The 24,101-nt window shown below is 36.5% G+C and overlaps 1 protein-coding gene across 6 annotated transcripts in view; it reads right to left on the minus strand.

Moving 5' to 3' along the window:
- LOC131544902 (sodium/potassium/calcium exchanger 2-like) overlaps positions 1-24,101 on the minus strand; it is a 51,226-nt gene that overhangs the window by 9,808 nt on the left and 17,317 nt on the right. Inside the window, exons 3-8 of one of the 6 annotated variants that reach the window (XM_058783393.1) lie at positions 21,437-21,475; positions 20,775-20,883; positions 16,408-16,422; positions 13,559-13,609; positions 9,528-9,608; positions 8,623-8,705 (exon numbers count right to left, since the gene is read on the minus strand). In XM_058783393.1, the coding sequence (XP_058639376.1) occupies positions 8,623-8,705; positions 9,528-9,608; positions 13,559-13,609; positions 16,408-16,422; positions 20,775-20,883; positions 21,437-21,475 (378 nt within the window). The remainder of the gene's footprint in view (positions 1-8,622; positions 8,706-9,527; positions 9,609-13,558; positions 13,610-16,407; positions 16,423-20,774; positions 20,884-21,436; positions 21,476-24,101) is intronic. The other 5 variants (XM_058783396.1, XM_058783394.1, XM_058783397.1 and 2 more) reach the window with 5 other exon arrangements.

Genomic DNA, 24,101 nt, shown 5'->3' on the forward strand with positions numbered 1-24,101 from the left:
TTTTCTGAGTGAAAATTGTTTCCAAGCTTTTTTCAAGTAAATCCTACTCCAAATTTTATACAGTACACCTCACACATTTATAAGATTTTTAAACAAAATAAACAACTTGAATGATTTATTTTCACACAAAATCTGTTGCTCCATTAATGTTCAATACAACGTATATATTTATTTTAGGCACAGTTAATGGCACATTTTTTCTTAAGGTGGGCCTTTAGCCCCGTTGTACCCTAATCATCGCACTGGCATTTAACTACAGCTACATTAGATGCAGAACAATGATGGAACGTTTACTATTGTGAAAAATAACTGTTCTTAACTGAAGTGAATATGCACTTGTCATGTACTTCAAATCTTAAAAGTATATTAAAAAATGAACCAAAAAAAAAACGTAGTTGTAGTTTTACTTTAAAGTACATTTTTATTATTTACGTTTTAATAATGTTTTGTCTTGTTTTCAAGAAGTGCACTTATTTTGATGTCGACTTACTAAAGCACGTGCAAAGTGCATTATTATCTTAATTGTAGTGTATTTTATGTTACATTTAAAGTTAATACATTTTAAATGTACTAAATTGCAACTTCATTACACATATATTTAAATACATGACATATGCAAGTTTCAATAGAAATGACATGAAAGTATATTTTAGTTTATCATAAATGCTTGTCGTCAGTACATTCAGCAGTATTTTAACTTAATATTTTAAAGACAACAGAATTATCAAATTACATATATACTTACATCCTACTTAAGTGGGTCAAAAACACTAAAATTATGAATTTAAACTATAATATATGTTCATTTAATTGCAGTAAACATGCAATTAAGTGTCTGAAAACATTACAAACAGTTAAGTATATTCTTTTAATGTCTATTACGTCTGTTATAAGTATTTTTTTTAAGATTTGCTAAAGTGTTTCAAAATGGTGTAATGCAGAATGAACTCATGACAACTAATGGCTTTATGACATTGTTAGGTAAATGCAGAATTGCATGTAAAAATGTAATTAATTACTCTTTGTCGTTGTTTAAATGCTGACACATGGTTTTAAAGGAATATTTCGCGCATAAATGCAATGAAATTCAACTGAACAAGATATTAAAGATGTTTTCTGTTAAAGGTAATATACACAGTGAATGTCGTTATATTGTACTCGGTTATATTTCACTGTTCCCTCTTCTGCTTCGACACCAATGTGACCTTTCTTCAAGTAAAAATAGCTGCTTCTTGAGAATATTTTGAGATTTTTTAATGTCACCTTCAGCTGCAATGTGTACGAGTGAGTATGTGTGTATGTGTGTGTGTGTGTGTGTGTGTGTATGTATGTGTACCTGTTTTTCTATTCTATATACACACAGACTCATGGGGACTCGTGTCACAGTGGGGACCTACATTGAGGTCCCCACGGGTAAACAAACTAATAAATCACACAGAATGAAGTTTTTTGAAAATCTAAAAATGCCTGTAGTTTCCTGTAAGGGGTAGGTTTAGGTGTAGGGTTGGTGTAGAGCAATAGAATATACAGTCTGTACAGTAGAGAAAGCATTACGCCTATGGAGAGTCCTCACAAGGATAGCAAACCAGACGTGTGTGTGTGTGTGTGTGTGTGGTCGGACGGTGTCCTGCAGGAACAGTGTAATTATCGGGACGGTGTACTGGTGAAACACTGCTGCGGGTGTGAACGGAGCGCTGCGGCTCCTGACAGACACACAGGGAACGAACACTCAAAATAGTTTCAACAGGGAAATGACAGAAGAGACGAGGCGATCATCAGTGACACTGAGATAAAAAAATAAAACAGCAGATGACTGTGAAAAAGAAGGTGAAGGAAAATTACTTTGGTTCCACCTAAAACATAAAGCCTGTGTTTTACATGATTCTTTTATGTTTAGTGTTTAATGTATGTGATCATATTATTGTTTTGCTAACTGTAAGCATATGCACTTTTTACCATCAAAGTGCCAGGGACTGCAGATGATAATTAGTAAATCAATGTGCACTGCCACTTGTAAAACAAAGAATAAAAGTATCATAAACCAGGGGATACAAAGAGCATATGTATATATAATATAAGGGGTGTCAAAATTAGCACGTTAAGGCAGGCGATTATTTTTTTCAGTTTAATGCATTAAAAATATTTAACGCAATTAACGCAGGGGCGGGGCTAGGTTTGGCCACCCCACTCACAACTGCTAAAGAATTGCATTTATTCAGACGCAGAACGTCTCAACGAGCACATCAAACGGGACAGTTTTCAGACGCGGAAACGTTACCGGAGACGAGGAGCTTCAGTAGAACATCAGTGAACTGCGATCAGATGAGATGCTGTCAGGCCAGATGTCAGTAAAGACGAATCTTCCTGTCCTGTCAGCTGTTATACTGTGCTCTTAGAGAATGCTCTTCAAGTGCACGCACAAATGTGCCGGCGCGCGCTGTATTGGGCTATATTAAAGCGTTGAATCATATTCAAACCCAAATGAAACTACGAGTATGCAATGTTGTAGTTATGTCATCAGTTAAGTCATGAAGTCACAAAAAAGGCGATTAAAGCTGCCTTAAAACTGTGCATGCAAGTATTTATTTTTTATGAGTTGCATGTAAAGCAGTGTCAGATCTGCATCAAGTTCAGCAGCAGCAGTTTTTAAAGTAGCAGCCAAAATAACCTAATAACCAGCTGCTGTGATGTCTGTTACTCAAAGAACAAAAGAAAAAAGAGGAAATCAGTCAGTTCTGTAGTTTTAATCTTTATCTCTATTTAATTTAGAATTTAGTGTTTGATAACTTAGGCTATATTTTCACATAATTTATTTGTGTGAAGATCATTTTAAGTTCACTTAAATTAGAAGTCTAATAAATGTTAAATTGATAGCTCTCAATTATACTGCATGTTGAATGGCTAGTCGATGGTTAAATAGTCGGAAAAAAAATTCATAGAGACATCAGTTATTGTCAGAGATACTTGCGTTTGGTCATAATAAAAGATGGAATTAAACAAATATTAAAAAATATACTGTCTTTATGTTGTTTCTACATTAATTTGAAGATTGAATGTGAAATTATTGCAATATAAAGGTACTTTAATGTTAGGTGGGATTAATCGTGATTAATCGCAATTAATTTCAGAAAAATGTGCGATTAATTAGTAAAAAAAATGTAATCGATTGACAGCATTAATATATACATATGTGTGTGTGTGTGTGTGTGTGCGTGCGTGTGTGCGTTTATATATATATCTTATAAAGTTTAAAGTATTTGTTTTTTAAAAACCTCAATGACATAATCGCACCAAATTTGATTGTACCGCTCTTATGAATTTATGTATTCATTAATTTATGGCCACACTTTATTTTAAGGTCCAATTCTCACCATTAACCAGCAATTAACTACGACTTTGCTTTTAAAAAACTCCTAATTTGCTGCTTATTAATAGTTATTAAGGTAGTTTTTAAGTTTAGGAATTGATTAGGATTAGGGATGTAGAAGAAGGTCATGCAGAATATGTGCTTTATATGTACTAATAAACAGCCTATTTATAGAAAGGGATCATAATATTTGGAGGTCCATGGCATCAAAACGTTTAAAAAGACCTGCCATTAACACTGTTAATTAAATGACAATTATGGCCTAATATATTGTGAATGCTCATTGTGGCTGTTTAAAATACAGAATATCAAATAAATCTTTACTTTTAGAATATCCCAGTACAATTTGTCCAGACATAAGACAATCCTAAAAGTAGGAATCTTTCTCTTCATCAATAATGTATTGTTTGATCTTGCACACATGAGGGTTCACAGGACTGACGGCTCCGCTCTCATTCTCTCATCTCCTCTCCTGTCCCTCCTTCTCTTTTTTTAGTAACTTCCAGGACAATTTGTCCAGACATAAAACAATCCTAAAAGTAGGAATCTTTCTCTTCATCAATAATGTATTGTTTGATTCGGCACACATGAGAGGGTTTGCAGGATGGATGGCTCCTCTAGTCCATTCTCCTCTCTAGTACAATAAAAATAGATCTAAATCTTCAGAATAGATGCCATTTTTAATGCAACACAATCAAAAAGCGAAGCAAGTGAGGAGATGTTATAGATTATGGGCCAGCACAAACCGTCTTTTGCCGTTAAAATAGTACTGTCAGGTTTTACTAAAGACCCACAGTGATGAATTAGTGATGAATTAGCGCTGAAAAGGCGTGGAAACAGTTATTTTTGCGCCTGACCTTATTGAATATGCATTTCTAGGAGTTTCCCTTTCAGACGCAAAAGTTATGGGAGGAGAGTATTCAAATGAATCACGCAACACATTTTACTAATGTTTGCGCTCTTCAAATTACTGGTATTTGCGCCATTATTTAATGCCCCAAAAAGCATGTCTTAAACTATTTTGCGTTTTGAAATGGCTGCAATTATTGTTGCAGAGAACAGAGAGCACGTGATAGAAGGGAGAGGATTTCTTTCCACACGTATTAATTTATTTTGAATGCCAGAAGAACACATTATCCGAACATATCGTTTGCCAAGCCAAGTTATTTTTAATTTGCTTCAGGAAATAAAAGATGACTTTGAACCCTCAACTAGGAGTCACGCAATACCAGCTCTATCAAAACTTCTTGCAAACCTTCATTTTTTGGCCTCCAGTTCTTTTTAAAGTACTGTGGCTTCTTTATTCTTTATTTGCGACTACGCTAATTTGCGCTGTGCTTGGTATATTACGTTGGTCGATATGTAAATGAGATGTTGCATCTGTGTTCTTTAATTTGCGCATTGTTAGTAAATAACCCACAGACATTTCCTCTCCCATCGGCGCTGTTTTGGAATTGCGCTCTCGCGCTAATTTCCCCTGTTTATTAAAACTGGCCCTATGTGTGTTACACCATCAGATTACAACTAAAGTAATAAAAAATCCCCTCCTGGTGGAATGACCTGCCCAACTCAATCCGAGCAGCTGAGTCCTTAGTCATCTTCAAGAATCGGCTGAAAACACATCTCTTCCATCTTTATTTGACCCACTAACTCTAGCACTCTCTATTATAATTCTATTCTTAAAAAGAAAAAAGAAAAAAAAAAGACTTGCACTCTATTCATTTACTAACTGCTTGTTTTCTTAAAAAAAAAACTAACACTAGCTTTTCTAATCTTTTTGTATTCTGTTTCTTTTTTATTTTTATTTATTATACAATTAACAAAAGCAAAAAACGCCTCTCCCACTAGCTTGCTCTATTTTTTTTCTATTCTATCTTTTTTTTTTATTATTATTTATAACATAATAAAAAAGAAAAAAAACCTTGTTATGTGTACTGCGTTAGGCTAACTGAGACTTGTTATAGCACTTGCATATCATTGCTCTTTTGTTGGTTTTGATTGCTTCTATTGTCCTCATTTGTAAGTTGCTTTGGATAAGAGCGTCTGCTAAATGACTTTACATTACATGTAAATGTAATGTAAATGTAAAATAAGAATTGTGTTTATATTTTAAAAATATTTAGCTATAACATAGATTGAAACGGCCTGTATGTTGCATAATAACGCTTCGTCCAGTTAAAAAGTCCATCTCCTGTTGTCTCTCACATCACAATCCAGCCACATATTTGTTTAGAGCTGTTTTGGCTTGTAAATGGTGCTTGATCTGTGCAGATTTCTCTCCTGATTCAGACCAGACCACTTTTTCACTGGAGGAAGCGTTATTATGGATTATATATTTTTTAAAAACGTCATAATGATGGATTTGTTTCTTACAAACACACAGCTTTTGGCTTCTCGAGATGTTAACTGATGGACTGGAGTGATGTGGATTATTGTGATGTTTTTATCAGCTGTTTGGACTCTCATTCTGACGGCACCCATTCACTGCAGAGCATTCATTGATGAGACATTTCTCCAAATCTGATGAAGAAACAAACTCAATACATCTTGGATATATCATATATTTACTCCCACAGTATTTTTGTTTTGTTTTCCAGTGCAAATGTCTAAAGACTCTTAAATGAAGATATATTTAACAGAGAAGCAAAATGATATAAAATAAGAGAAAAATGGAAAAATGTTTCTGATTTTGTTTCTGATTAAAACAAATTTCTCCCAATGGGCTTAGCAAGATCAATTTAATTCAAAGGGAAAACAAGTTTTAATTCTGCATTGACAGATATTCACTCTTGTTTAAAACATAAACAAGAGTTTATTTTCCATTCCTCAGAAAACAAGACTTCATATGTTCAATTGGCATCTGAAGTACAAGTATCTTGATTTTTGTCTTGTTTTCAAGATACTGTTTACCTGAGAAAGCAAAATGACTTAAGATTCGGGGTGGGAGGAAAAAAAAAATTCAAATGTTTTGCGTTCTCTCGCAAAACCATTTGAGTTCGGACAAACGCTTCCTGTTTACTTTACAGCTTGCAGTGGTTACAGCAGGGCGTTGCGTTCATATTCTGCTTTATTAATAGGAATATTATTAAAAAGGTTATTAATGTTAGCCTAATAATTTTTATCAGGATTTATTATTATCGAATTTAGTCCTCCAATGTCACTGTTTTAAAACATTAAGCCACATTAAGCGTTTTAGAATGTCCCAAAACCGTGCCTCGAAATAAGCACTGACTGTATTACTTTGAGTGCAAGTTCAAAATACAACTCTATGAACCGCTCCATTGTGAACATACGAGCTGTAACCACTGCAAGCTGTAAAGTAAACAGGAAGAGTTTGTCCGAACTCAAATGGTTTTATAGAGAACGCAAAACATTCAAATTTTTTTCCTCCCACCCCGAATTTTTCCCACCACAATGTCCTGTAAAGGGCTCCGGATTATATATATATATATATATATATATATATATATATATTATTTATTTATTTCATTTTTTTGCAGTGTAGAACAAAACACTGAAGCAAAAGTAGTTTACACATTACTTTCCATAATGTCACATCACATTTAAAACACACTGTTCAGAGCATCACTATCTGATCTACAATTAATTTATGCTCTAGTTTACTCCAACTAAAGTCTAAGAATGTGTAAATAAATAAACTTTTACTGTGTGAACACATGCATGACCATTGATGACCTTTAACCTGGCCGTATGTAAAAGCCCTCGTCTGCTCATGACAAGAGACAGCAGTGTTGTGTTTGTGTTGATCTAAACTTCACGAGTGATGCTCTCGTGAGCAGGTTGTCACGGTGACATTGAGAGGGTCTCTCGGTCTGCATGCATGCTGCGCCGTCTGTTCTGTTGGCATGTTGCCGTGCCAACAGGGGGCAGAGGATGAGAGCGCTTCATCTTCTGAACGCAGGACAGTGTGTGTGTGTGTGTGTGTGTGTGTGTGTGAGGAGACGCAGGCCAGCGGGAGGGAGACGGATGGTCAAATGTGTTTTCCATTGAGTCATCATAAGCGTGAGGTTTCTGCAGTCCTGCCGTGACTTGGCCTTCACTTCTGTTTCCAAAGTCAGCACTATGATTCACTTTCTGTCCCGTTTTAGCATTGAAATCTCTGTGTGTAATGAGCTGAGTGTACAGTAGCAAGTACGCGTCAGTCTTATTTTAGTATCACTGTGATATTATTATAGCTTTTGTAACTATTTTGAATTTGTTTATTGTTTCTTTTTATTTATTTATTTTTATTTCGTTTTAAATTTAGTTCAAGTTTGTGGTAATTTTGTTGTGTTTTTGTCATTTTTAGTTTACTATATGTCTATATAGTTTTTATTCTTTTTTGTTTTAGTTATTTTAGCAAGTCATGTTTAAATAAAAGTGAGAAATGTTGCCTTGGTAACTAGCTTAAAATAAATTTAAGTTTTTGTATGTTTTATTTTTAGTTTTTGTTAACAATACACTGTCAGTAAATAAGGGTTTATTTACGCTTATTCTTTATTATTATTTTTTTTTTTTTTTTTTCGAACATCCTCCGATGTTTACAACAAAAAATCTCAGAATTTGGCAAATATGTTGGTTAAATGAGATGATGTACACGATTGAAAAATAATAATAATAAAAATAAAAACATACAAGGTTGTTTTCCATGTCAGAATTATACATAATTTCCCTCTACATTGCAATGCAAAAACAAAATAATATACACAAAAATATTATTATTTGTATTATATAAAATCATGTATAATAATATGCTGTACTAAGAATGTGATTTATTTACTCCAGTGTGTTCATGTCCATTGATGTATGTTGGGAACCATTTAAATACACAGCGATGGAGATGTTCAACAGACAACATCAAACTCTTACAAAGACAATGTTTTATTTTAATCTCTCATTTTTGTGATTCCCCCTCCCCTTCTTTCTTGGACATAATATTTATGAACTGCATTTTTGCCTGATACGTTATTGTCGTCATTATTATTATTATTTGTTTCAGATAGAATTAAACTGCAGTTTGTGAACTGACTGTTTTATTATAAACATCAGATCATACTCATTGCTTTGTATATAATACCTGAGAAGCAGTGACTTGACTGGTTGACAGTCGAAACATTTGCTATATTGTTTTATCACCTGCTTCAATTCAATAAATAATATTTAGAGTGCTGACCTTTTTCCATTTTTTTTTTTTTTTTTAGTTAACAATTATAACCCTGGTGCATGTTTGTTTTATTCTAGCATCAATGACTCACGGTATCTCCGTCCTGTCCAGCGGTGCCGTTCATCGGTGGAGTCACGTCCACCTCCACATTTGAGCTGTTCGGCAGATTTTTATCTGTAACACAAACAGAAAAGAAATAAGTGAAGTGTGTTTGTCTTTACTAAATGGCCAGATTAAGCAACTTAACCACATTCATGCAAAAGTCCCCAAATAAATCCTTATAAGGCCGGTCTAGCAGACTGTAGTCTTTAGCTGATGGTTTTTGTTTTTTTTGTTTTTTTTCAGCACCTCACGCTATGAGTGCCACATTTGTAGAATGCAGAATGTTAATTTACCAGGCCTGGATGTTAAAATGTCGAACTTCCCAGATATTTCCATTCAAACCTTCACAAATTTACCTTAACATCGTATAGTACAAACAGTTTTTTAAGGTATCTGAAAATTTAGCACATTCTAGCCAATGTATATGTCTAAAAACACATTGTATTATCACGGTAGGTTTGTTAGAGGAGAAATAGTGGGAAAATAGAGAAAGTGCAGTAGATGGGTTTGAAAGGGTTAAAGATGTTCTGTGGTCACATCAAAGAAGCTGCTCTCAATTGCCCTGCTTTTGATGCTAATATGCTAATATGGAACTGTTAGCATAATTTCCCACTTGAAATGAAAGTCCATGTGTGTCTTCATCACACAAACAGTATTATGGGATTAAGTTATATTAAGATACTTCCTTTCATTTCTATAAAGTGCACAAGCAATTGTAACTTTAATGCGCTTTTTGTACCTGATCAAATTGGAAAAAAAGATTGGAAAAAGCTGGTTCTTGTTCACTTCATCAATGGATTTAACAAGCAATGGCATATTTAACAGAGCTAGACACAGGTTCAGTGCATAATTTACTGTGTGAAGTTACTTACAAATCTTTATACTACCACTTACCAGCAACTCCATTTGAGTCCTCCACCTGACATTTCTTTTTGGCAATTTTGTGAAGGATGGACGCTTTCTCACGGAATTTTCCTGAAAAAAAAATAAATAAAAAAAAAATCCAGAAAAGCTGTGATTTGGAGTAACCAATTTTCCCAGCTAAGTGTGTATGTTTGATTTTACTCACTAGATATGAAAAAACTGTGTGCCTTTTCTAAAATGGAAAGAAAGTAAAGCACCTGTTTACCTACTGTACATGAAAAATAAGTGTGCTTAATTTTTTTTTTTTAAACCTATGCTTATAGATAATATTCATGACACATTCTGTTTCTTAACACAATTAAATACACTGTTAAAAAAAGAGCACTTCATAATAATGTCAAATGAAACTTTTTAGTGCTTTAAAGTACACTTATGTGTTGACTAACATAATAAAGCACATGCAAAGTACTGGATTTGAATTTTTTACTTCGATTTCACCTTTAAAATTAATATATTTTAAGCGTAATGTACTAGATTGCAATTCATTACAAATGTGAAGTTTCAAATATATTTAAATGTCTGACATACAAGTTTAATAGAAATGTAATAGAAATAATTTCAAAGACAATAGAATTAACTATGAAATTACACAAAGATGTACTTAAGTCATATTTAAGTGCATCAAAAATGACCCTAAAGTTCAGCAAAATGCATCTGATGTTAATTTAAACTATGATACATTTTCATTTAATTGTAATTAACATGCAATTAAGTGTCTACAAAACCATTCCATTAAGTTCACACTTAAGTATGCTATTTTAAAGTATTTTCATTACATCATAAGTACTCCTTTAAAGTGTACTTCTGTTTCACAAGGTTATCACTGTGCAGTATTGACAGCTACCAAATAGTTTAAATGTATATAGCTACTTTAACCTTAGTTTGCGAGTGAGCCCTGAAGTAATAAGACTTAATTAGTATGTTTTAATGAAAGTAGTCACTCCATCACGTGTCATAAACAGTAACACCCTTAAACTGTATCTATATTCACTATTTAGCACTGTCTCTTGTAACTTAGTGCTTGGAAAAAGGTCAAAATACCATTTGACCTTTAATGCAACCTTCAAACCAACAGCACAGTAAACACAGCTGCTTGCTGCTGGTTTAGGAGATTAGAGACAAAGTCTATAACTCAGCATGGCGAGAGCAGCACCAGACCCACGAAGCAAACATCAATACAGTTGCACAACCTTTCAGGATCCATCAGTGTGGAAGTGAAATCTCAGGCGGTCACACGCAGACAGCAGCAGCGTGTTCCTGTCTCGTTCTGTGTGCGTTCAAATGAAACCGCATGTGCACGAGCTTGCATTAAAGCTATGAACATAATGTGTGCTGGGTTGGTCTCACTTCACTAATGGAAAACATTATGATCGGTGAATGTCTTTGAGCTTCCTGAGGAATCATTGACTCTGATTGGCTGATAGACAGACGGTGACCCCGATCAACACGCACATGTATGTTACGTGACCTACATATCATTAATACACCTGGAACGGTCTGTGATATAAAGTGGCAGGAATTAAAGACAGTTGGGATAGTCTTCATATTCTCTGAACAGGAGAGGCAAGATGGGTTTCTCAAAATCACAGCAAATATTCCCTTGTGAGAAGTACACATAAAAAGAGTATAAATGTATTATAGTATAAGTCTATATTAAGTGTTTTTGACCCACTTAAGCAGGGCTTATGAAACCATCATGAAATAGTTTCTCAAGTCACTTAAGTAGTCTTTTATTTCATTATTATTCAAATGCAGTTTTTTTTTTTTTTTTATAAATACACACATACTCATCTCTCTCTCTCTCTCTCTCTCTCTCTCTTTTAAGATTTTAAGTACACTGCAAGTGCACATTCAATTCAATTAAGTGCACTTCTTTTTCACAGGCATTTGCAGGCAGGTATTGTCTAAGTTATCGTTGGGTTGCTCTGAATACAAGCAGAGCTTCTCTAAATAGAGACAGATGAAATATTTACTCGTGTACCTTCCCATGCTGAATATTACAACATCAAAGTCTGTTTAGTACGGAGGAGGGAACTAAAATTAGAAGCCCGACACTCTGTGTAACACACACAAACGCAGAATCTGTTGCCTTAGATGTTATGGATCCTCAAAGAGACTTAAGCAATTCAGCCATAACAGACGTCTAAGAAGTGACATTATTGCATTAGTGAGGCGTGAGAGAGAGACGGGCTGTTATTATTGCATTATCCCTTGCATAACTCTAGTTATAAAATGACTCACTCTTGGTCTCAACTCCGTGACGTATGTTTGTTACCATCTATTTCTGTGTGTGTCTGAATGCAGTCGTCCGTTTTATCTGACTCAACACGGATTGCTGAGCGGTTACAGACGTGACGAGTAATGCAGCTTTGTTATGGGAAAACTCTGCCGCATTCGTGTACATTCACCCACCGTTTTGGCTAATGCATTTTAAAGACTATTAAAAGCACCAGTTTTCTTTAATGCATGGATGTATTTACTGAAACAGGATGTTTGGGAAGGATATTTAACAAAAGTAATTAATCATGATACTTCCTAATGAGGTGGTATTAGGGAAGAGACTTTCTCATTCTTTAAAGCATCTGTTTAGACATGTTCAGTACTGGATGAATCAGCAGTATTTTGACCCACTTTCCTCAAAAAGAAAGACTGCAAATCTGCTAAAGCTTATTTGTGTTAAAATTCAAATGCCAGAAAATTACTATTTTAACCGTATAAAGCTACTGTATTATATTTGCTAAATTTATAACACCTTTAAATTATCAATTTGATCAAAACTGAGAAACCCGTCGCACACAATTTACTCCATGTCTTATGTCATCTGATTGATAGTTTAGAGCTTTTTATCAAGTAAAGGTCTTTTAGTGAAATTATACAAATGTCCCGCTTCAGCTCATGCTTCACATGTCATGTCACATGCTGTCAAATCCTTACTGATTTTTATAAAGTAAACGCCAGAATAACTTTGATATTGTTAGTAATATTTCAAGATGAACACTTAGGTTTACTTGATTATCCATCTTCATTTTAGAGAAATCAGTGCGTCTCAGATCTGATCATTAGGATCTTTTGAGGAGCGTTTGTTTCCAGAAGCTTTACTTTCTCTGTTCCTCAGCGGAGGAATGACCTTCATCTCACATCTTCTGAGGAGCGTTTATTTCTTCATCTCTCAATCAGCATTGGATTGCATTGCATTATATGTTTGCATCATTTCAATCTTATCTTACTAAAACATATTATTGGAGATATAGTGTGACGAATGATATTTACATTATTTTATGTCAGTATCTGCTGTACTGTTATAAAGATCTCATTGATTTACATTACAAGCATCAGAATTTCATCTTAATTTTTGGTCATATAAATATCAGCATCTGTAGCAAATTGCTTTTGTTCTTGTTTTTTTTTTTTTTTTGCTCTATTTAAGTCTCTGAATACAATTCAACTGCTTTTAACTCAATATTCTCACTATATCAGACAATATGAGTCATAAAAGCATGATGTATCAAATGTGATCCTCAACAAAAACACAAAGCACAAATACAAAAAAAGCAAACCTTTTGTATAAAGGTTCAATAACAGTTCAATTAAAAAAATAATAATTTGAAAATAAATAAATAAATAAATTTGATTTATATAAACAAACATAGTTTACAGGGATAACTATAAATATTTTACTATTTTACTCCAAATATTTTCTGATCATGCATTTATATAAAAAATCCCTTATAAACAAACAAGAGCAAACTTACAAAGAACAACCAAAATAAATAAATAAATGGAAGGGATGAAATAAAAACAACCATGAAAATTCAAAACGATACTAAATTAGGGATGAAAACCACGATTTGCACTTATGTGAGTGAAATCTCGGCAAGAGGGTCATGAAACTAAAAATGGAGAAGAAACCTCTCTCTCACACACGCATGAACAAACGGCATCATGGGTAGAGAAACGAAGCAGAAAAAGAGAAAAATTATTGTTGACAGAAAGAGTCTTACCTTCCTCGGTCATTGAGTGATAATATTTTAGCTTGCCATAAGTCCCCAGCTCTACAATATCACACACAGAGACAAGGGTAAGGAAACACACGCTGGCACATGTACACCAGCACAAATACACACACACACACACACACGTATAAGTGTCAGTGACAATGAGGAGGTGATGTGGTCAAAACAAATCTCTCTCTAGGCCGATCTCACAGGCATAAGTGCAAAAAACTGAAAAAGACAACGAGGAGGAGAAAAAAATGCTTATATTGAGGTGAACACTGTGAGTGATGTGTCATGATGCACCTAAAAGTTTACTTTATTTGATAAAAACACAATAAAACAAATGTGAAATAGTATTACAGTTTAAAATAATGGTTTTCTATGTTAATATACATTAAACTCTAATTTATTCCTGTGATCAAAGCTGAATTTTCAGCATCTGCAGTCTTCAGTGTCACATGATCCTTCAGAAATTATTCTAATATGCTGATTTGCTGCTCAAGAAACATTTATTATTATTATTATTAGTACAAACAGGTTGATTGTTTTGCATGTCAATCAGACTCATTCTTCCCGTCTAAGTGAGCATTTCTTGGCCAGAATGAGCTGCAAACTTTATTAGTCTGGCTATGTGAGATTTATAGCAATACTATTTATAAATGATGTATAAAATAATCTGCTAATCTCAACCCAAGCAAAGTCCATTTTAATACCAATTTCATTTTACTGCTGTTGAAGTTTAGCCTCGAACTGACTGCTGATTGGCCGGAGGTTAGAGGTCACTCTGTCATGACCTTTAGCTTCAACAAAGCAGAAAAAAAAAAAAAAAACTTGCTCTAGAATTAATTTGTGTTTTTCTAAAACTCTTTGGGCCATGTTTGAGTTTGAGTAAATTAAATTGATAAAAGTCCCAGATGCATTTCAAAACACTTTATATATTATACATGACTTATCTGAAGGGGACTTTAATATTTAACTGAATATTTAAAATTTAATTTTAGATTCATGTAGAATATAATATACAGTGGAGTCCAAAGATTTAAACATGCTTCAATTGATGTAATGCATTTTTTCACTAATAATATTACTGCCATAAAGAAAATCAATGGTTTTATTTATCCTCTTTTAAATGCTGTATACTTCATAGATGACATAAACATGTCCTTGTCCAGCAGCGACCTTGTAGAACGACCTCTGCAGCTGCTGACCGCTCTTCCCAGCGGCGCAAAGCTTTTAACATTGATTCAGCCGGGAAAGTGTGTGTGACTGCATGAGTGTGTTCACGTTACGTAATAAAGGTTGCATGAAAGATGCGATCAGACGGTTATTGGCCTGTGTGAGCGTCTGCGCATGCGTATGCATCAGCTGGAAGAGCCTATGACGGATCACAGCGTCTTTATGAATGTGTGCAGACGGATCGCTCCAAAAATAGAGGAATTGTTGGTCCGGCGTGGGGGTCGAGCTCAATAATCAATACACACTGCCATGCAAGAGGTCAGACGCACACACACACACACACACAGACTAAAGCACTGCGTGTCACATTTGTCGTGTCTGAGAAGCGTGAAAGCTTGTGCAGTGTGTGTCTGTGTGTGATGAGAAACGATGAATTACGTGTGCATGTGGAAAACCAGGCTCTAGTCATTTATTATGCGTTCAATATCAATTAATGAACTTATGCAATTCATCAATTCATCTGGGGAGGGTGTTTTACTCCAGAACTCCATGTGCCGAGATATATACGGGATACTCGTCACATTAAGCCACTAAAACAAATGCAGTATAAACCGAGCACTATCACGATGTGTCTTTGTGTTTATGTAACATGAGTTTCACCGAGTTTGATGCTTGAAGCTGTGATGCTGCGAGAAACACAGTAATGCGTTCTTTTTGTAACAAATATGTAAGAAAAAAAACAACAAATCAAAACTAAATCAAATGAAAAAAATAGATAAATAAATAGATATGCAATATGCAAAAAAACATTATATATATTTATATATATGTGATGTCAAACGATTAATTTTCGCGATTAATCACATCAAAAAAGTTTGTTTACATAATATGTGTGTGCTGTGTTTATTTATTATGTATATACAAATACACACACATCAAATATATATTTACATGTATATATTTATATTCATATAATTTATATTATACATACATTTATTTAATATATAAACATAACATATTTTTCTTAAATATATAAATGCATGTGTGTGTATTTATATATACATAATAAATATACGCAGTACACCCATATGTATTATGTAAACAAAAACTTTTAACAATCGTTTGACAGCACTAATATATATATCACTTTTTATGACATTTTCAAATACTGTCACTATAAGTTCTGAAGATATTAAAATAATAACATAAAATCAATATATTTGTAATGTATAAGGAAGTATTTTACTAATCTGACTAATTTAATTACACTACGTTTTTCTAAAATAAATAAATAAATATTACAGTAACTGATAAAAGCAAGGAGTAACAGTAAACAGTGCTTGTGAGAAAAGACATTTAAAGAAATCTACAAAAATATAATATGAAATCAATCGGCCATTTTGTTTATGTGTCTACTAAAATGCATGTATCAGTGCAGGTTGTTGTGAGCGATTAAAGTCATTATTTACACATATGTAAGATATCAGGGTTATGGGTTACATGAGATGGAGCTTTAGCAGGGAAAAACATACAATGAAAAGTGACAAGCACACATGGAAACTTGAAAGAAACACACAGTATCCAGAGTGTCTGAATGCTGTGAATAAACAGAGACAGACAGCAGGATGAGCGGCTTCAGCTGGGACTGTGATGACAACGAGATTTAGAGAATAACTCACCAGAGTCAGCGAATTCTGAGGAAACAGCAGACAGAGAGAAACAGAGAGAGACAGAGAGAAAGAGATGAAAAAGAGTCTAAGCAGAAAGAAAAACACAATTTAGCTCTACTGCAAAGCCATGTAGTGAATAAAAAGATGAGATGTGCTACTGTTCAAATAGCCATCAAATGTGCAGGTAAAATCAAATGTTTCGTTTGCTCATTTTCTGGTTAATTTCAGAGTTTAAAGACCCTGAGAAATCAAAAATGTCTTTCAGATTTGAGATAAACTTTGACAAAATACACACAGATTGATAAAGCATTGAACAAATCTACAATTCTTACAAATATGTTTTTGTTTTGTTTTGCACAGTAGAAATGCATGCATGCAGTAAATGATGACATAATCATCATCTTTAATTAAACAATCGCTTTAGCAGGACAGATTTTACACTGAAATTGTTAGCATGACAAAAGCTGACGATTGTGTGAATGCATAAACAGCAGCAGAGGTTTGATTTAACAGCATAACCCACGTGTGATGAATGTGTGAATCTACCAGCGTAACCCTCGTGTGAACACATGATAAACGTGTGAGGAGTGTTCTTCTGAGGCGTTACTGCCGTCATTTTCACTTTTACTTTATGTCAACAGTCTCTTTCTGGCGAACCTGCACACCTTCTATATAAATAAACTTGTGTTACTTAAATTAAAATAAATTTAAAATCATTGAAATCAAATGAAATAAAAAAAAAAAAAAAAAAATAATAATTTCAAATCATTTACTTGATAAATTCAATAAATAACTAAAAATAAATAAAATATTGACCAGCAGAAAGCTGCTTGGTTTGAATGTGATTTCTGTTTGAGCTGTGCTTCATCACTACACTACTGACAGTAAATAATGGCCCATTTTGCCAGCACAATTTCGCTAACATGACCGCACCTTTATGCTATATCATAAAATACTGTACCTCAGTAACATGAAAGTTTTATATATTTTTCTCAAGCAAACACATCAGGTCACACTCTAACACTGCTGCGCTTCATCAAACCACGACAGCCAGTCTACAAAACATCACATCGCCAGCTCCAGCACTACACAAACTTCTCAGATCACAAGAGAAATGTGAAATGAAATCATATTCCAAATAAATACCAGAATAAAAGAAAACAGCAAATTATAGAAAATAAGCCGGTTTATGGCATCCATCCCCCATAAAGCATTTTTTTTTTTTTTTAAATAAGGTCATTTCGAATACACAATACATGTCTGTCTGTCTATCTGAAAATGTCTCCATGTAAATTAAATCAAAAAGCTATTTTTAAACATTAATTATATTTAATTGTAATTTCATTTATTCATTCATTATATTTTTAGTCTGTGTTGGAATATGGCATGTCTTCACGGGATTCGACAAATTCACTTGAATATTCTTATTATGGTTTATTTACTGTACCTGTCAGTCCTGTGTTGTGTGTTTCCCACCCTCTTGTGTCCTTATATGGTTATTTTCCTGTCCTTGTTAAGTTTGATTATGATTTCGTTCAGCTGTGTGTTTAATTATCTTGTGTATATAAGCTCCTGTCTGTTTAGTTAGTGCCGTCTGGTCTACTCGTTATGATCCCTGTGTTCTCAGCCTTGCCTTGTCCCGTTGAGTTTTGGATTTAAAGACTGTATTTTGAGTTTATCCTCGTTTCCTCGTGTGTGTGCACCGTGACAGAAGACCAGACCTACCCAAAAGTAAGCGGCGCCCCCTTTTCATAGTTTTGTTTTCTGTTTTTTGATAGTTTTTGTTTGTTCCTGTTTGTTTTTCCCCGCGGCCCTTCCGCGATAGCCTGCGGATAATGCGTGGGAGTTCAGTGGGATCACCACAAAGGCTGCGAGTCTGCAGGCCGCACGTCAGTCAAGTCAGCCGGCCGTTTGTCTGTCAAGTTCGCCGGCCGCTGCAAAGTTAATCCCACCGGCCGCGGCTCTCTCAAGCCAGCCGGTCGATCAGCATTCAAGTCAGGCGGCAGTTCATCTGTCCAGCCCGCTGGCTGTGGCTATCCCAAGCCGGCCGGCCGCTCCAAAGTCAAGTTCGCGGGCTGCCGCTCGTTCAAGTCCGCCAGCTGTGGCTCCCTCAAGCCCACCGGCCGTTCCGAAGTCAAGCCCGCTGGCTGCGGCTCACTTCAGCGCCAAAGTTCACTCCAGTGTCCTGACCAAGAGTCCAGTGCAGGCTCCAGCCCCTGACCAGAGTCTAGTGCAGGCTCCAGCTCCTGACCAGAGTCAAGTCATTTTAAAGTCTTGTTGTGCCCACAGGAACAGTTTTACTAGTCTTGTCTTGTCTTGACCATGGAGACTTGTCTGGGGCAGGCAGCTCCACTATTTATGGCCATGGAGGCCATTCCCTAGTCGCTCGCCTCTGCTGTTGCAGATATGGAAGAGGTTCCTGAGATAACCCTGAGAGAGGCCTCAGATTCTGAGCCTAGCCCAGAGTGGGCCCCTGTTCCTGTGGATTGTCCAGTTCCTGTGTGTTTAGCCCTGAGAGGGCTTCCTGTTCCAGAGTCTAGCCCACAGAGGGCCCTGGAGCCCATAAGTACCCCCAAGGCCCTCGGTCCGAGGGGACCGAGGCCACGGCCACAAAGACTACCTGCCATGGCCTCCAGAGCTCCCAGCTCCGCCATGGCGCCCCGAACTGTTTGTTCCGTCCTGGAGGTCCCCGTCCTGTAAAGCTGTCCGTGTCTGTCCTGAGGGGCCTCCAGAGGACCCACCCTCCCTCCCCGGTGGTACTGTTATGCCGCGGGTTTCTTACTAGAACCAGGAAGTATGACCGCCCGGTTCTGTCAACACTGCACTGGCTCCCTACTATACATCGTATAGATTTTAAAATCTTGTTAATTACTTATAAAGCCCTGAATGGCTTAGCTCCTCAGTACTTGAGCGAGCTCTTATCGCATTATAGTCCTCCACGTCCGCTGTGTTCTCAAAACTCTGGCCATTTGATAATACCTAGAATATCAAAATCAAATGCGGGCGGCAGAACCTTTTCATATTTAGCGCCAACACTCTGGAACAATCTACCTAACACTGTTCGGGAGGCAGACACACTCTCTCAGTTTAAATTTAGATTAAAGACCCATCTCTTTAACCTGGCTTACACGTAATACAGTAATACGCTTCTAATATTCAAATCCGTTAAAGGATTGTTAGGCACTAGGCAGCATTAATTAGGCCAACCAGAACCGGGAACACTTCCCATAACACCCGATGTACTTTTTACATCGTAAGAAGAATGGCATCTACGCTAATATTAGTCTGTTTCTTTCTTATTCTGAGATCACCGTAGCCACCCGATCCAGTCTGTATCCAGATCAGATTGTCACTGCAGTCACCCGGATCCAGTCCGTATCCAGATCAGATGGTGGATCAGCACCTAGAGATGACTTCTACAGCCCTGAACGTCAGCGGAGATCAGGACACCTAGATGAACCCCAGAGACAGATCCCCAGTGAGGACCTCATCACCTAGACAGCCATCAGGACAAAACCATGGGAACCAAATGAGTACTTTACAAAATCTGACTTTGCTGCAGTTGGAACTGAACTGCTGGTTCGTCTGGCCAGAGGAGAACTGGCCCCCCGACTGAGCCTGGTTTCTCCCAAGGTTTTTTTCTGCATTCTGTCACCGATAGAGTTTTGGTTCCTTGTCGCTGTCGCCACTGGCTTGCTCAGTTGGGGACATTTATTTTCCAGCGATATGGTCTACATGATTGCACAGATACTATTTAAACTGAACTGAGCTGGACGATGACATCACTAAATTCAATAATGAAATGCCTTTAACTGAAAATTGAGTGTTTAATCTTGTCATTTTACATTATTGACACTATTTTCCTATTCTGATATTGGAAAGTTGCTTTGACACAATATGTATTGTTAAAAGCGCTATATAAATAAAGGTGACTTGACTTGACTTCCGGGAGGGCGGAGTTATGTCAGTCCTGTGTCGTGTGTTTCCTGGCCTCTTTTGTCCTTATATGGTTATTTTCCTGTCCTTGTTAAGTTTGATTATGATTTCGTTCAGCTATGTGTTTAATTAACTCGTGTATATAAGTTCCTGTCTGTTTAGTTAGTGCTGTCTAGTCTACTCGTTACGATCCCTGTGCTCCTGTGTGTCCCAGCCTTGCCTTGTCTTGCCCCGTTGAGTTTTGGATTAAAGACTGTATTTTGAGTTTATCCTCGTCTCCTCACTTCCCTCGTGTGTGTGCACCGTGACAGCACCACATGAGAAATATTAACAAATGAGGCCAGAACCTTACATATATGGTTTAATATTAAGTTTAAATAATTCAGAGCACTATTCTGCTCCTACTCAATGTGGATGGAGTGTCTGTGTATGTGTGTTACCTTCACTGAGAGGGTCGAGTGTGTGGATCATCAGATGAAAGATGCTGTTCCTCATTAGGCTGTTGTGTAAAGAGGCGGAGCTTCCTCCTCTCTGCAGCCGGGGCTTGGCCTGTGATAGAAGGAGAAACACGTCAATCAAAGCTGTCTGGATGTCCTTCAGAGGGTGATTGGGGTCAAGGGTTAAGGGCGGGCTTAATCTGTCTTCAGAGCAGCTGATGCTATGGCAACATGTCAGGGCAAGCTGAAGAGTCAGTTGCTGATTAACACAATCACACAGGTGTCAGGAGTGTGTGTGTGTTGTTGTGCTGAGACAAACACTAAGTAAATTGCTCTGAGGATCAGGGATCAGTGCTGGCCGATGTCAAGGTGCCGTCTCTCTCTCTCTCTCCTTGTATCCATCAATCCATCCATCTGTCTGTCTTTCATAAAAGCACCAAAATGTTTTTTTTTTTTTTTTGGGGGTATTTATCTATCCATTAATTAATTAATTTATCTTATCCTTCTATTATTTGTCTTGAAATATATATATATATATATATATATATAGTGGGAGTGGGACTTTCTTTTATTGTGGATCACAGGGTTTCATTAAATAAACATCATGCTTTACAACACAACACAGCACAAACACGAGTAAACAGACACACGCGGACAATACTTACCGACAGCTTGTTCTCATCCTCCACTGCAGCAGGGCTCAACTTCACAGTCAAGAAACGAACAAAACACAGAGAGAAAGAAAAGAGACAACAGCACAGAGATGAGAGACAGGAGCAGCGGACAAAACACCGACATCAGACTCAAAGAGACAAACACCAACAACACCACATCAACTGACAGTGTGTGTTTGACCTCTGACCTCAAAGAGAGTGTGTTTGACCTCTGTCCTTACAGAGTGCATTTGACCTCTGAACTCACACAATGTGTTTGACCTCTGACCTCATAGAGAGTGTTTGACCTATGACCTTTACATACAGTGTGTTTGACCTCTGACCTCATAGAGAGTGTGTTTGACCTCTGACCTCACACAGTGTGCTTGACCTCTGACCTCAGAGAGTGTTTGACCTCTAATCTCACAGTGTGTTTAAGCTCTGACCTCACATAGAGTGTCTGACCTCTAATCTCACAGAGTGTGTTTGACCTCTGACCTCACAGTGTGTGCTTAAGCTCTGAACTCACAGAAACATTTTTTTTTCTTTTATCTCTGACCTCCCAGATAATGTGTTTGACCTCTAACCTCACAGAGTGTGTGCTGAATGTGTGTTTTGACCTTTGACCTCACAAAGCATCTATTTTGACCTCTGATCTCACCAAATGCATGCTGTGACCTTAAATAAGAGTTTGTGACCTGACCTCACTGAGTGTGTATTTTGGTTTTACCAAGGTTGTGCTGTGACCTTAGACCCTACTAAATGAGTTTTGATCTCTGACCTCACAAAGTATATTCTGTGATTCCTGACCCTACTAAATGTGTTCTGACCTCCGAAATCTCCAAGTGCGTGCTGTCACCTCTGACCTCACAGAATGTGTGCCCTGACTTAGTCGTGGCCCTGACTACCCTGGGTTAGTCGTGGCCTAATGGTTCTCGCGCCGGCAGGAATTGAAGGTGGGGATTGTGAATGAACAGCACTCTCTCCACCTTCGATACCATGACTAAGGTGCCCTTGAGCAAGGCACAGAACCCCTATTTGCTCCCCGGGCGCTGGAGCAATGGCTGCCCACTGCTCCGGATGTGTGTTCACTGTGTGTGTGTGTGCGCATTTGTTCACTACTCACTGCTGTGTGTGTGCACTTGGATGGGTTAAATGCAGAGCACCAATTTCGAGTATGGGTCACCATACTTGACAATACGTCACGACTTAGACTTAGACTTTTGACGTCACTGAGTGTATATTTTAACCTCTGACCTCACCAAGTGCTGTGACCTCACTATATGTTATTGAATATGACCTCACTGACTGTGCGACCTCTGATGATGCCAAGTGTGTCCTGGGAAAACATATTTCTTCTAAACATCAAATGACTTTTACTGCACCAGCACTTTCCAAGATCTGAGTAAAAAGATGCTACCACACCCAACAGCCAATGACACTTAAAACAATAACACAGTCAATCCGGCCCAGCCTGGAGCAATGTGGTTCAATCTACTCTAATCCAGTTCAATCAAGAACGGTTTTACAGTCAGATGGTCTCATGAAGTGTGTTGCTCTGGTCAGAGTAAGCTGTAAACTGTGTCCTTTCAGTGTTCTCAATCCAACAAACTGCAACAAAGCACCATCGAGCTGAAAGGTCATCAGTTCAGCAGGCAAAGTAGAACCATTGGAACCTCAATCATGATGAAGAAGACTCTAAAATTAGCTCTTAGGGCTAAATTAGCTCCAAGATAGAGCCCTGGAAGGCCATTTTAAAAGGAGAAAATCAATTTGTACCTCAAGTCTCTGCACACAGTTCACTCATCACCAGCCTGAACAGACAGAGTGTTAAAAATAAGCATCCATTTCCATACCTTTATTCAACTGTAATTTAAATCTATTTGCATTCAGAGAGCTGAGAACGCTAATTTCTTTTTTTTCTTTTTTTATAGTATCTTCATCAAATGTCCAATATAATTCCACATATCTAAATAAACAGACAAATAAATGGGTAAATGCATGAGTAAAAGCATAAATTAATACATTCATAAATATATGGATAAATGTGTAAATACATAAATAAATGCATACATGCACAAATAATTAAAAAAAGCATTAATAAATAAATGCAAAAATAGATAATTGAAAAATAGATAAAGGCATAAAGAAAAAAATAATAAACAGATACATTCATAAACAAACGAATAACTGCATAAATACATAAATGCATAAAAAAAACATAATCAAATTGATAAATGCATAAATGCACAAATTAATTCATAAATAAATAAATAAATCTGTAAATCTGAAGCATCCCCCACTTGCTAATTACTGACCCAATTTTCTGCAAGCAGAACTAATTACAAAAGGAGCCACTTTCATCACCTACAGGGGATTTCAGGACAAATCACAAAGGAGCCAAATCATCAATCTCCAACATTTAATACAAAAAAAGGAGAGCCTCCTCATTTAAGTGAAGGATCCCAAAATAAGCCACTATGAGATAAATGTCTGCATGTCTCTGTAATCAACAAAACACCAAATCACTGCTCCGGCTATAACACCAGTTTATGTTGGTAAATGTAATGTGTAACCGAAAGGCCCATTAACCGGCTAAAAAGTGCAGCTGTGCTCAGGGATTTTAACTAAATGTAGTTACGTTTTCTCTAAGCGGCTCAGAGCAAGATTTGAAGAT

The sequence above is a fragment of the Onychostoma macrolepis genome, chromosome 07, assembly GCF_012432095.1.
Source record: "Onychostoma macrolepis isolate SWU-2019 chromosome 07, ASM1243209v1, whole genome shotgun sequence".
NCBI classification, from domain to species: domain Eukaryota; kingdom Metazoa; phylum Chordata; class Actinopteri; order Cypriniformes; family Cyprinidae; genus Onychostoma; species Onychostoma macrolepis.